The 13,648-nt window shown below is 34.0% G+C and overlaps 1 protein-coding gene across 1 annotated transcript in view; it reads right to left on the bottom strand.

Annotated features, from left to right (window-relative positions):
* Positions 1-1,274: 1,274 nt before the first annotated feature.
* Positions 1,275-13,648, bottom strand: part of LOC125842950 (vacuolar-processing enzyme-like) — a 73,145-nt gene continuing 60,771 nt past the window's right edge. Inside the window, exons 6-9 of the mRNA XM_049522223.1 lie at positions 3,869-3,873; positions 3,688-3,753; positions 1,775-1,951; positions 1,275-1,471 (exon numbers count right to left, since the gene is read on the bottom strand). Coding sequence (XP_049378180.1) covers positions 1,275-1,471; positions 1,775-1,951; positions 3,688-3,753; positions 3,869-3,873 — 445 coding nt within the window. The remainder of the gene's footprint in view (positions 1,472-1,774; positions 1,952-3,687; positions 3,754-3,868; positions 3,874-13,648) is intronic.

Genomic DNA, 13,648 nt, shown 5'->3' with positions numbered 1-13,648 from the left:
ATTACAATGTGAGAAATCAAACTCTCACCAACAAGGAGGGAGTTCAGGTAGTCAATCAACTCATTGCACCATTGTTACTTTATTTTAACTAATATATTTCACTGTTTTTATATATATATATATATATATTATTTTTAAAGCAAATTTACCACTAGACAATGTTTAGCGGCCTTTTATTATTAAAATAAAAAACATCAATAGGGACAAGTACAAGCAAGGGGGCTAGGCCTTACCTTACTAATCCTAATGAAGTACCTAACTTCTGCTACCTAACAAGCATGAAGAAAATAAGAGCTAGAGAGAACTAAGCATTTTCTGATCACCACAGAGTTTGTAATACACTTCATGATGATATTACAAATGAGGATGCTTAAATAATGTAAAAACATGCCAATCAAGAAGAAAGTTGAGTTATCAGCCTCAAACTTTCTATTACAAAAGCATGAATTAAAAAAGATTGGTTGCCCATCAAAAGTAACTTGAAGTATTTTTCTCGTCTTCTTCTTCAAGCCTATCCAACAACACTTGATAATTCATACCTTCTTTATGGATTTATTGGATCTAGTTGAACCTATTGATACTGTCAAATGGTTATGCTTTGCCTGTCGCATCGGTAGTGCCTTGGAGCAAACTCCTCAGTCATTTTCCGTCCCAATTATGTTGCCTTCCATTTATGTGTCTTCTTTTTGCTTTTGTTGCTTCCACTTCTTTGTTGCCTAGGTGATATATCCCCTTCCCTAGCCACTCTATCAAAGCATATGTCCAACATATTGTCTTCCTCATCTTCATCAAAAGAATCCTTTTCCAAATAAATTGTATTTGACACTAAGGTCCTTGACTCACATTCTTCTTTGCAAGCACACATCTAGGCACAAATACGGAATCTTCTAGACTTAATTTGCTATTCAAAGCAGGTGGTGAGACCTGTTTTTTTTGGATCAAATCGTTGTCATTCTCTGTTAACCTTGCTTTCTTACCAATAGTCTTCAATAAAACATCAAAGCTATTCGAACATAATAGGTCTCTTGAGGCATTACTAATATCTTGCCTCTTCTCACTGTCATGAAAATTCTCAGTCGAATCCTTTTCACTATTGGAGAATTATTTTGACTAGTACGGGAAAGGGTATGACTACTAGTTGATTTTTTGTGTGCAACCAGTGCCCAGTTTTTAGTTGCATTCTCGTTTTCAACTTGCAAAAAATGCTGCCCAGAATTTTCAGCATCTTCAACATCAGATGTATCCATTAGTTTTTGTCCTGAATCCATTAATTTTTACCCTGAACCAACTCGTAGCGCATCAACCCCAACTCTTGGTGTCCCCCTTACATTTTTAGTTGCATTAGACATCAAATTAAGCACAACTTCTTTTGATTGCATCTCATTAGTAGCAGCATGTTGGTAATTGCAATCACCTTTATTTTCGGTAGTTGTTTGAACACCAATATTACTTATATCAACATCCATTGAGTCTGCACGATTTTGTTCAGAAGTGGCAGCAATCAATTGTCGATCTAAAGAAGTAGCTTTACTTTGATCAACATCTATAATCTTTCTTTTTTCATTTAGTAATTCTCTCGCATCACCTTGATACTTTTCACTATCAATAGTACATTTTAAAGCAACTTCAATGGTATCATCAATTTATTTGTTATTTTGGTTTCTTTTCGAGATCAAACGACAACTATCTTCATCATGACCTTGGTGCTTACAATAATTGCAATACAAAGGTAGATTATCATATACAATCTCTTGAAAAACCTCGATCAACTTACCAGATTTTCCATCCACAAACTGCAACCTTATACGATTTGGAAGCTTTTCCATTAGATCAAGTATAACCTTGACCCTAGCCGTGCTGGGTCTTGACTTGATTTGAGTAGCTTTATCTATAGCTATTGGTTTCCCAACTGCCGATGCTATAGATAGCAAAGACTTCTTTGCAAACAAATCTGGAGATATGTTCGGTAAAGAAATCCAAACCACAGCTAACGTCGTTCCTCCTTAGGATTATATCCAATGGACCATGGAAAAACCCTACATTAGTGCTCCTCTCCATTGTAGAGAAGATAATTAACTGAGCAAGATAAAGCTTGTACATAATCTTCATATTGATCAAACCTCAACAAAATTTGTCTTGGAGCAAGTAAGCCAATTAAACAATTGCCCTTGGTACCAAGATGTTTCGGTAAAATTGATCTTAATACCTTCAAATCGGGCGCACCATGGGATAATTTAAACACCACTTCCTGATGCAGTCCCTCTTCGATCATAAAGTCTTGCCTTTTCTCCATTGAAAACGTGATAGTAGGTTCTCCATAAATTATTTCGATTGATTTTATAATTGTTTTTGAGTTAATTAGGGCAGTTTGTTTAGGATTTAGAGTATTGGAATTGAAAAGGGTGGCGTATGTGGTGGTTTGGGGTGGTGGGGCGGGCTGGACAGCCTCGAAAGGAAGCCGTCCAGTGGCCGTAGCAGCCATGACAGCTCCGCAGCTGCTACCTCTGTAGGAGCCACCAGAGTAAACCCTGGGTCGGCGCCAGAGAGGGAGTATTCAAAATTCTTAGCTTCTCTCTCTCTCTCTCTATTAGTTCTATGAATTGATATTTTCTTATTTTAATGAAATATTATATACTCCATAATATTTATATTTAGGTCAGTGACATATATGAGAATGTAATTAATCTTTGTCTTCACTCGGGATATGATATGTTTTTTTTCAATTTTTAGGGAAATATTTTTGTTCATACCAAATAAACCAACAAAATTATGATTGTATACGACTCTCTTAACTTACCACTTTTCACTAGCATTATGGACGATAACTCAGAGAAATTCTACATGCCACCTGATTAATGAGTTGGTGGGATCTACTTAGGAATGGATATTAATGGGGAGGTGTGGGTGTGGGGCGAGGCGGGAAAGTCTCTAAGCGGGTGCATGAGGGGTCAAAGCCTTAGTTTTTAAAAATTATGCGGGTGCGGGGAGGGTGCGGATCACTTGGACAACAGTAAAAAAAAGGGGCAACTGAGGTAGGAGGAAAAATAAAGTGAAACAAGGAAATGATGAAGCATCATCAAAATATAAAAATCGCCTATCTCCAAATCATTTACAAAAGATAAAAAGAAGTCATATGTAATGCAGTAATACTGTAACAAAAAGTCATATGAAAAAAGCCAAAATGGGAGTTGTTTTTATTATGAGATACATGGTTTATGAATTCTATATGTAAACATAGCATAAAGAAGACGAAAAGCTCCAGCAGTGAAGTAATTAAATTTACCGATAATAACTTACCTATGTATAATGAATGTGGGGCGGGTTATGTCACGCTCTGAGCCTACACCCTGGACGTGGCCGGCACTCGAGAACCATTGCTGACCCCAAATGAATTCTTGACCTGATTACTTAGCGGAAGACTAACTCAAGCAGATTTAAGATTTAAAACAAAATTTTAAATTCAAAAGTCTCAAAACTTCTCAAACTCAAACTATCTCAAAATAGTATACTCAAAGCAGTCTGAAAACAATAATAATTTGCCAAAATAGTTCAAAGGAAATACTGAAAGAAACTCAACATTAACTATCTATGAAACCTCTATAGTTCAACATGGATGTCAGGACAAGACCCACAACACCTCGAAACTACTGAACTGAAAGAACAGAGTGGAGTCCTCCGAAGGCTCACCAAATCTAGAAAGAAGTGCAAAGTGATCTGAACGGAGCACCTGTTGATGATCCTGAACACCTATATCTTCATCATGGAAAGATGCAGGTTGAATAACATCAGTACATTGAATGTACTAGTATGTAATATAGCCGAAATGAAAATAACGGAAGGAAAAAGACTGCAATAGATAAAGATATACTCAAGCTGAATGTAAAGGAATGCATGAATGAAATCATTAAAAACTTTGCAAATACTTACTCATCTCTAAAACTCAACATAATAAGTGATGATATAGTAAAAATACACTTTAACTCTAGCTATTTGAGAGATTCTCTAACTGACAACCATCACTATGAGCTACGTGATGATACAACGTCTCACCCACGCTGCCAAAACTGTCCTATATTGTGCCGGGGTATATAACCTCTCAACTAAATGGATTCACTAAGCAATAAGGATTCATCTAAAAAGTATGATCATGTATCCATGTTGGCAAGACATGGTTTATGAAGATTTTGAGTTGTCTGAACTCATCCCCATATCGATACTCAATACTACTGTCAATAATACGTATACTCATGCTCAAATGTATAAAACATTCTCTTTATCTGTCTTGATATAATTTCTCAAACTATCATCTTAAAAGAGGTAATTACTCTGAAATATCTCTGAACTCATTGCTCATTTAGAAAACAAGGTTTCTCTTTGCTCAATATAAACAATAATATATTTGGGAATACTTAGTTCCCTTATACTCTTGCTCAAATTTTGGTTAAATCTCTTTTTTAAACTTTCTCAAAAACTCAGTTTAAACAATTATGTTTTGTTTAAAAGATTCTCACTAAGAACTCAATGAATACTTAGGAATATGGTTCACGCGGAATAATAGACATGAACAATCAACTAAATAATCTCAATACATAATATACGATAATTCAATAATTACGAATGGAGATTCAAAAATTAGAAACTCAAGAACTCATAACTCAATGATACTACCCATCTCAAGAATAAATCCAAGAATTTAGGACCCAAAATCAATAACTTAATTCATATCAAGAATTCTTGAAACCAAGGGTATAACCCTAGATTAAACTTTTACCAACTAAATTTAGATGTAGGACGTGAGGACGAAATCAGTCCATCACTATGAATAGCCTAACATACATGGAAGAACAAAGTTCTTGAAAAAGTTTGAAAGAGAACTTAATTGGAAGATTTGAAACCCTAACTTTTGTCTTCCTTGCAGTTTTCTTAAAGATGAAGAGTGGACAAGAATCTTGGATTCAAAACCTTAGGATTCTTGGCGTATCATGAACTTGGAGCATTTAGATCTTGGGAAATTGGAGAAATCCCTTTCTTGGAGTTCTTGATATTTGGAAGAATGGAAATTAGGGATTAGAAAATTGCTATATGTATAATGATGGTATTAGGTTGTAAGGACTTAGGGAAGTTGATTTATAAAAATCAAACAAAACGACCTTTTAATGAATTTCATCATCCAAATCGGTGATCTAGAGGTCTCCTCATCAAAAATACTCGGTGGATCGCTCTTTGGAACTTTAGATCGCCCAAATGGACAGAAACTCAAGGTTTTAAGGATAATTCGGTGAGCTAATTCGGTAATTCGCCAACCCCAGTCACCGGATCGCCAATTGTGCAGGTGAGTTCGCCTAATTTTCTATCCCATGTATATTCTAGTAAATAGCCATAAATTTTTTCTTCAAATTCAAAATAAGGCAAACTTGGTGGCGTTGGAAAGAAGACTCATAGGCCTTTTTGATTTGATAGGTCATTGGACACCTAACTCTTTATATACCGAGAGATATGGTCATTTGAAGTTGATCCTTATATGAACTCATGCTAGAACTTAACTGATCGGAATATTTTGAACTTGGCTTGGTGTTTGAGGTCCCTTATGACACTAGATCACTTTAGATACTATTGATACACTTGGTAAAAGACTTTATAGCACACGAGTAAGTAGGATATTGTCATACCTCTTCAATACCTTTAATCGGGATGTGACCGTTTTTGAAAAAATAAAGTAAAATAGAAAAAAAAAATTAGAGTTGATCGCCACTTGGAATTGAGTTTTTGGGTGTTCCAAGTCACCTTATAAATTCCTAATAAAAAAAGAGATGACCCTTTATTTTTAGTATACAAAAGATGGGTAAGGAATTCTATTTGTCATGACTCATGGTAGCCCCTAGGCGTAACATGACATATAAGACCCCGAGAGGCCCCATACACGCCACTTAGCATACATAGACAGTTTCAACATATAAAAGTTTTATAAAGAGAAGCAGAAATCTAAACATCGTCTCAAAGCCATCTAGTACATAAGAAAAATTGGGACGTAACCCGTACATCAAGTTCAAAATTGAAATATAAAGACATAACGAAGTAAAGACTTGGTCCTCGGAACATGAGGACTCACCAATCTTCAACCTTCTCCTAATAGATCCCTACTCACGAAGATGTGGAATATGAGTATCAGACCCTACTTGAGTGAAACAACGTGCAAGAGTATGTGTTAGTACAAAAATGTACCAAGCATAATAGCCATGCATAAACTGATAAAAGTATGAAATCATGCTTAAAAATGACATTTAGTCATAAACATACTTTCATGAACATGCATTCTTTTCAATAATTCATTAGCTTCATCATGTTTTCAAAGTCAAAGCATCTTCAAATTCATTTACATCTATTTCACAAAGAGAAGACATGCATTTTTTCATAAATTTATCTTTCATGGTTTAAGACCCACATTATATCATCATGGCTTAGAAAACATGGGTTATGTATGGTTTCATGGGGATTCATCTTAAAAACATGCAATTACTTCAATTCATGCATAAAAAGTCATAAAACAATCAATTAAATCAAAATTGAAGAGAACCCATGACAATTGAAATAAACCCTAACTTGATTGGGCAATCTAACTTTACAAAATTGGAGAATTTGAGAACTTCATGGAGGAAAGGGCTCCATAAATGAAAACTGTCATACTTTGATGCCAAAAGGTTGGAAGCAATGGAGGGTTAGGACGCTTGATCTTGAAACCCTAGCTTTCTTCTTCAACTTTTAGAGAGAGAAATATTTGAGAGGAACGACTTGATCTTCTTTTGAGAATTTGAGAAAATGAATTGAGTTTGGGTGATTTTGGGGTTTAAAATCATTATATAGGGCTTTGAATAGAAGAAAAAACGATATAGTTTTGAGTTAAAACAATTGGGGAAAAGACCCAAAAGTCCCTAACAGAAAAACTGTCGAATTGGCATCAAGGAGGCCTTAATAGCCCGTCATGCACTACCACGGCCCGTTTGACGGGCCGTGAAGAATTTCTGCCTGACAGGGCTTCACTATTTTGGGCATAATGTTTTTTACTCCGAGCTTGAAATTAGAAAAACTCGGTGGCGTTGGAAAGAGGATTTAGAAATCTTTAATTTGATAGGTCATGGACCACCTAATATCGTTTTTGTGCTAAAAGATATGATTGTTTGAAGTTGACCCTAAACTGTAAGTCTAATGAAAACCCTTCACGGACGACTTCACGGGCCATTTTGAAGCCCGTGGTCCTTGACCAGTGGCTAGGGAAGAACCCCTACTGACTAGACCCACTTGACGACCATTTTGACGGCCCGTCAACCTTACCACGGGCCGTCTGGTCATTTGTCAAAGTGGAGCCTGCATGGGGCACATTTTGGAAGCCTACCACGGGCCCCTTAACGGACCGTGGTCCCCTTCACGGCCCATTTGGGCTCCGTGGAGGGTTCCATGGTCTAATTTTTGGGCTTGTGAGTTTCCCACTTGACCCATTTCTAACCCCTCTCGAATCTGAGGTGTTACACTATTGACCGACGAAGGTGTGAGGCACCCCTGAGTCCCGTGATTTTAGCACAATCGCATTATTGACACATGGTTGGCTAAAATTTTTTTTGGATAAAACAAATTTGTATTAGTCGCTAAGTTTACAAAAAAATGATTTGCCTAGGAGAGTAGTCACACACAAGACCTATTTTTTTTACAAAAATAGTACACACCAAGGATCGTAACCGAACACATGGTGGTATTTAACAAATTTTATTTATTAAAAAAAACTTATAATTGATGACTCAATTTTTTTTTTAATAATGATTGTTAAAAAAAAAATTAATGAATCAATAACTTATTGCAACATATATAGACACGTTTTTTTTTTTTTGCAAACTGATAATTGCTATAAAAGGAGAGACATATATATATATATATTACATTATTACAATATATTAGAAGAGAGAGTTTCAGACAGTTTCAACTTTTCAACAATTAGCAAAAAGGGTATTCTTGTCATTCTGATTTTCCATCTGAAAGTGATAACCCAGGCAGGAAAATTATTGCCATTTCAACTTGTCAAAGGCTGCATTGTCTATGCACGTGTCTTTCTCTCTATACAATTCATCAAACACGTGCTCTTCTTCAATTGAGCTATATTTTGAAGTCTTTGGCCTCATCTCCATTTTGTTTTCTCTGCCATACTTTTTGTTTCTGCTTTTGCAACAATAACCACACAGTTATTTTATTTTATTTTTGTTTGATTTGATTTTAGAAATTTAAAAAACCGATAAGATTTGTTTAATTTTAATTTTAATCAAAATAACCGATCCAAATCGAACCACGAACATCCCTACGTATATGTAACTGTTTATAAAAAGCAAGATTAATATTATTATTATTATTATTGTGAGAAATAAGGTTAGATACATACAATAACTTTTCAACAATTGGCAAATAGGGTATTTTTGTCATTCTGCTTTCCTATCTGAAAATCATAAGGCAGGGAAGGAAATTATTGTCATTTCAACTTGTCAAAGGCTGCATTGTCTTGCACGTGTCTTGCTCTCTATACATTCATCAAATATCTACTCTTCTTCAATTGACGTATAATTTTGAAAGATTTGGCCTTATCTCCATTTTCTTTTCTCTGCTATGCTATATACTTTTTGTTTCTGCTTTTGCAACAATAATTAAATCGACGGTTATTTTTTTGTTTGGTTTCGTTTCGTTTTAAAATTTAAAAAAATTCAGTAGATTGATTTAATTTTAATTTTAATTAATAACCGATTCAAATCAAACCACGAACATTTCTGCGTATAAATAACTCTTTATAAAAAGCAAGATTAATATTAATATAATATGAGAAATAAGGTTAGATCATATTATAACATGCGTTAACAAATATATATATATAGCCTTCCAACATCTCTGCTATTGGTCATTCAATTGCCAAGGATATTTTTGTCATTCTGATTTCTGAAAGTCATAAGGTCAATAGGGGTATTATTGTTATTTCAGCTTCTTAAAGGTTGCCTTTTGTCTATATTACTATTGCTCTCTGTAAATTCATCAAACACGTACTCTTCTGTAATTCAGCAATAATTTTTAAGACTTTGGCGGTCACCTCCATTTTCTTTTCTCTGCTTTTTGTTTCTGCTGTTACTTTTTACTTTCTTGTTGCTTCCTTGTATATACCACAAAAAGGGAAAATTGTTGTGTGTTTTGTATAATATAGAAGAAAAGCTTGCCTTTCTGTCGAAGCTGCTTTGTTTATACTATTGTTATCAAGTCTGCAATTTCAAGTTGTTGTTTTTTCCTTTTTTAATTCAATTAGATTTCCATATTTGTTTGTGCTAAAATTAGGTTGGATTATAAATTCCGTGTGGTTAACCTCTATGCTATACCGAATTATGTTTTTGGAATTTCAAGTTTGTTTGATTTTATTTGGGGACTGCTAATTTTTGCAAGCTCTTGAAATTACAGATGAATCGGACTTTAACATTTTGCCTCTGTATGCGTTGCAACGACAAATCCCTTTTCATTGATTAAGCTGGATGAAGCTTATGTGTTTGTGTCTGAGTTGTTGATGGGTTTTGGATGAATTGATATTATTCATTGGATTTGGTTTATGTTTCCTGGATCTTAATGTGTTGAAAAAAATGAAAAAAAGTTGCTACGTTTATGATGGAACTTTGATTGCGTACTCTTCTATAGTTGGACCGTGTATATGCTAGAATGAGGATTTTTCTTACTGTTAAATCACAGAGAATGATGGAATTTCAATTTTTTAGGAATGAAGCTTGTATTTTTAATGTTGATTTTGGACATGATTTTCTACTATTTTTAATAGTTCTCCTGTAACTACATAAATGGAACAAAATAACCAATTATTTAAGTGCTTCTGTTTTGTCTTTTTATAGTTCGCAGAGAGAGTTACTTATTTTGTTATCTTCTTTTTGCATATCAATGACCAATTTTAATACTTTAGAAAACTATTACAAAAATTTCATTAGTAGTTGTACACTAATCTCTGGTGAAAATGGTATTGGTAATAGAAGAGAAGTGAGCTTAGTTTCTGGATTTGCTGGTAAAAAAAGAAATAGACAGATTGGATATTCTTGATGATGATATGTAGGTGAGTGTATTTAGTGGTTCTTGAACTTCAAATCTGTTATCACTTTGCATAAGGATAAATAAGAAGATCAACAAAAATGAGATATAATTGGTAATTACTATTATATAGTGGCTATACAGTCATATGTTGTGAATAACTTGAAATTAGCTGTATATATCAAATGCACAAACTTCTAACTCGCTTAAGTGGTAGGGAAATAATTCACAAACAATAGGAGCTGAGGTTAGTTTGCAGATCATGCAGACTGAAATTTATCCCACCGCGTCTAAGTTTTCCACTTTCCCTTTCGATTGAAATTGCAGAACAAAGTCCAATAATTTGTATAATGATACACTTGAGATTTCTTCTGTGTCAACTGTTATTGCTGCTACATTTTATTGCACACTTGAGATTTAATAGTTATTACTGTTACTTATTAGAGGATTTACAATGTCAATAATGTCCAAGTTTGAACAAATTAATAATGTAGAATAATAGGGATGAGGAAGTGATCAAGTATTTTTAATTCAAAATATTAATAACAAAAAAATAAATAAGAGCGGCGATTTGCAAACAACTCCGAGAGGGACGCCTCATACACCTAGATTTTAAAAATGCAACTTCTGTGGGAATAGGATGAAACGTCGTCATGTTGCATGATTCATTGAATGTTCCAATAGGCTTGCATCAACTCTCACCAGGTTTATGTTGCTGTTTGGGAAAAAACTTTGTTTTTAAGTATTGTACAAAGTCTATATATTCACTTTTGCCATTGGTAGCTAATAGTTTGATCTCCTTCTTTTGGTCTGCCCTTTTTGTAATACAGCTTCTTCGTTCTCGCTTTGTGTTCGTGCGGTTGTATAGGCTTCTACCTACAAGGTAATGCTTTCCCTGCCAAAAATAAATTTATGTCAGCATTACGTGCATTTACAACTTTATAATATCAATACTTCTTGCTGATATATTTATTATTCCGTGTGATTATTAATAACTGACAGAAACATACTATTGAAATGCCGAATAAAAAAAAACAAGCACATCCACACTCTGACAAAGCAGAGGGCAGTGAAAAACCTCGACGTCATGACTTATATAAAATGAAGCGCCTTACCAAAAAAGAAGTTGTCTTGCCGAGAACCCAAACCAATTAAACTGGATTGAGCAGACAACATTTCACTGCTGACTCAACCATCTCTACATCTTCCCTCACGCAGCTACATTCTGCTGAACAACATCCTATTCAGCGAGAAGATTGCTTATATCAATTTGAATTAGGTCAGAAAATTATATTGATATTTCTTTAGAAAAATATATTATATAGATATATGCTAAATACATGTACATGACAGGCTCCACATCAACTGCTGATGAACATTGTAATGAAAACACTATAATGACACAAACATCCATAAATTACCATATGTTGAAACCCGTTCCAAAATGTAATTTTTGTGGTGCAAAAAGATTTGAATATGAATCAGTGGGTTTCTATTGCGCCAAAGGTGCTATTAAACTAATTTCTCACCAACTTCCATCAGACTTGCAAAATCTTTACCTACAACATAACGAGAAATCAAAGATTTTCCGAACTTATATTAGAACCTACAATAACATGTTTGCATTCACATCTCTTGGAGTAAACTACGATAAAGATTTAGCGAAAAGAAATAAAGGCATTTATACATTTAGAGTTCAGGGTAAGATGTACCATTTTATAGATAATCTAATACCAAGTGGTGAAAAAATGAAAAATCTTCAGCTATACTATTTTGACAGAGAAAATGAATTGAAAAACCGAATGGCATGTTCTGATAAACTAAATCAACAAATTGTCGAAACTTTAATGGAAATATTACAAGTTAATCCGTATTCTATATTCTTAAAATCTTTAATAAATATTCCACAACTATCTGATTTCTATATTGCTCTTAAATATGATGCTGGTCTAAATCAACGTATATATAACTTACCAACTACATCAGAGGTTGCAGGAATATGGTTAGAACAAAATATTAACAACCATGTTTCCACACCTCATATCAGAATATATACTAAAAGTGATACAAGTCAATTAGTACATTATTATTATGGATGTTATGATTCATTACAATATCCATTATTGTTCCCTCATGGTGAAAATGGTTGGCACTGTGGTATTAAAAAAATTAAAACTCTAAGTCCTCATTCGACTACACAAACACACTGTAAAAATGAACAATTGCCAAATGTTAACAATATGGCCTCGATTGATGGATTTTTAAATTTAGAAGATGAAATTATGCAAAAAGGTAAACAAAAATGAGAAACTGTTTCTTGTCGTGAATATTATTGCTATAAACTTCAAATGAGAGATGATGAAAGCATAATTCTGTATTCGGGTAGATTATTCCAACAATATGTAGTAGATGAATGGATCAAAATCGAAACTCAAAGACTTGATTTTACTTATTTTAACCAAGACTTCATAAGAACTGATGTATTAAGAGGGCTTCTGGATGTTCTACGTCGTGGCGAAAGAGATGCTTCCCAAGTAGGTAGAAATAGAATAATACCTCCCAGTTTTACCGGTGGTCCTAGAGATATGTGTCGTGGATACATGGATGCTATGACTTTAGTTTAGCGTTTCGGAAAGCCTGATCTGTTTTTAACTATCACTTGTAATCCCTCTTGGCCTGAAATTAAAGAAAATCTACTGCTAATTGATCAAGCACAAAATAGACCTGATCTAATTTGTAGAGTATTTCGACCAAAGTTAGAGGAATTAAAAAAAATATATCGACTGCGCATATATTTGGTAAAGTTGTTGCATATATATACACAATAGAATTTCAAAAGCGATGTCTTCCTCATGCTCATTTTCTTATTATACTTGAAGAAAAATACAAATATTAACACCTGAAGCATATGATCAATTTGTTTGAGCTGAGCTACCAGATCCCAAAAGAAATCCTCATTTATTTGAACTTGTTCGTTTGCACATGATACATGGTCCCTGTGGTACATTAAACCCAACATGCCCTTGTATGCAAAAAAGGGTTATTGCAAATTCAAATATCCAAAAAACTTTTGTGCACAAACAACTAAAGGCAAAAGTTCATATCCAATCTACAAAAGACGAAATACAAGACAATCTGTAAAAATTGGAAGTCATCTTCTTGATAACTCATGGGTGGTTCCTTACAATCCTTATCTGCTCAGCAAATTCAATTGTCATATAAATGTTGAGATTTTTTCTGACATTAAAATTGTAAAATATATTTATAAGTATATATGCAAAGGACACGATAAAATTTAATTTAATTTACACACCGATAACGCAAATATAGAAATTGATGAAATAAAAGAATATCAATCAGCTAGATGGGTATCCCCACCTGAAGCTACATGGCGTATATATGCTTTCCCTATTAGTGAAATGAACCCATGTGTATACCATCTTCAACTTCATCTTTTAAAAGCACAGACAATATTGATAAAGCTATAAATAATCCTATGATAAAAAAAACTATGTTGATTGAATTTTTTGCGATGAACAAAGTCAAG

The sequence above is a fragment of the Solanum stenotomum genome, chromosome 10 (assembly GCF_019186545.1).
Source record: "Solanum stenotomum isolate F172 chromosome 10, ASM1918654v1, whole genome shotgun sequence".
NCBI lineage: Eukaryota > Viridiplantae > Streptophyta > Magnoliopsida > Solanales > Solanaceae > Solanum > Solanum stenotomum.
This window is presented reverse-complemented; position numbering and strand designations above follow the sequence as displayed.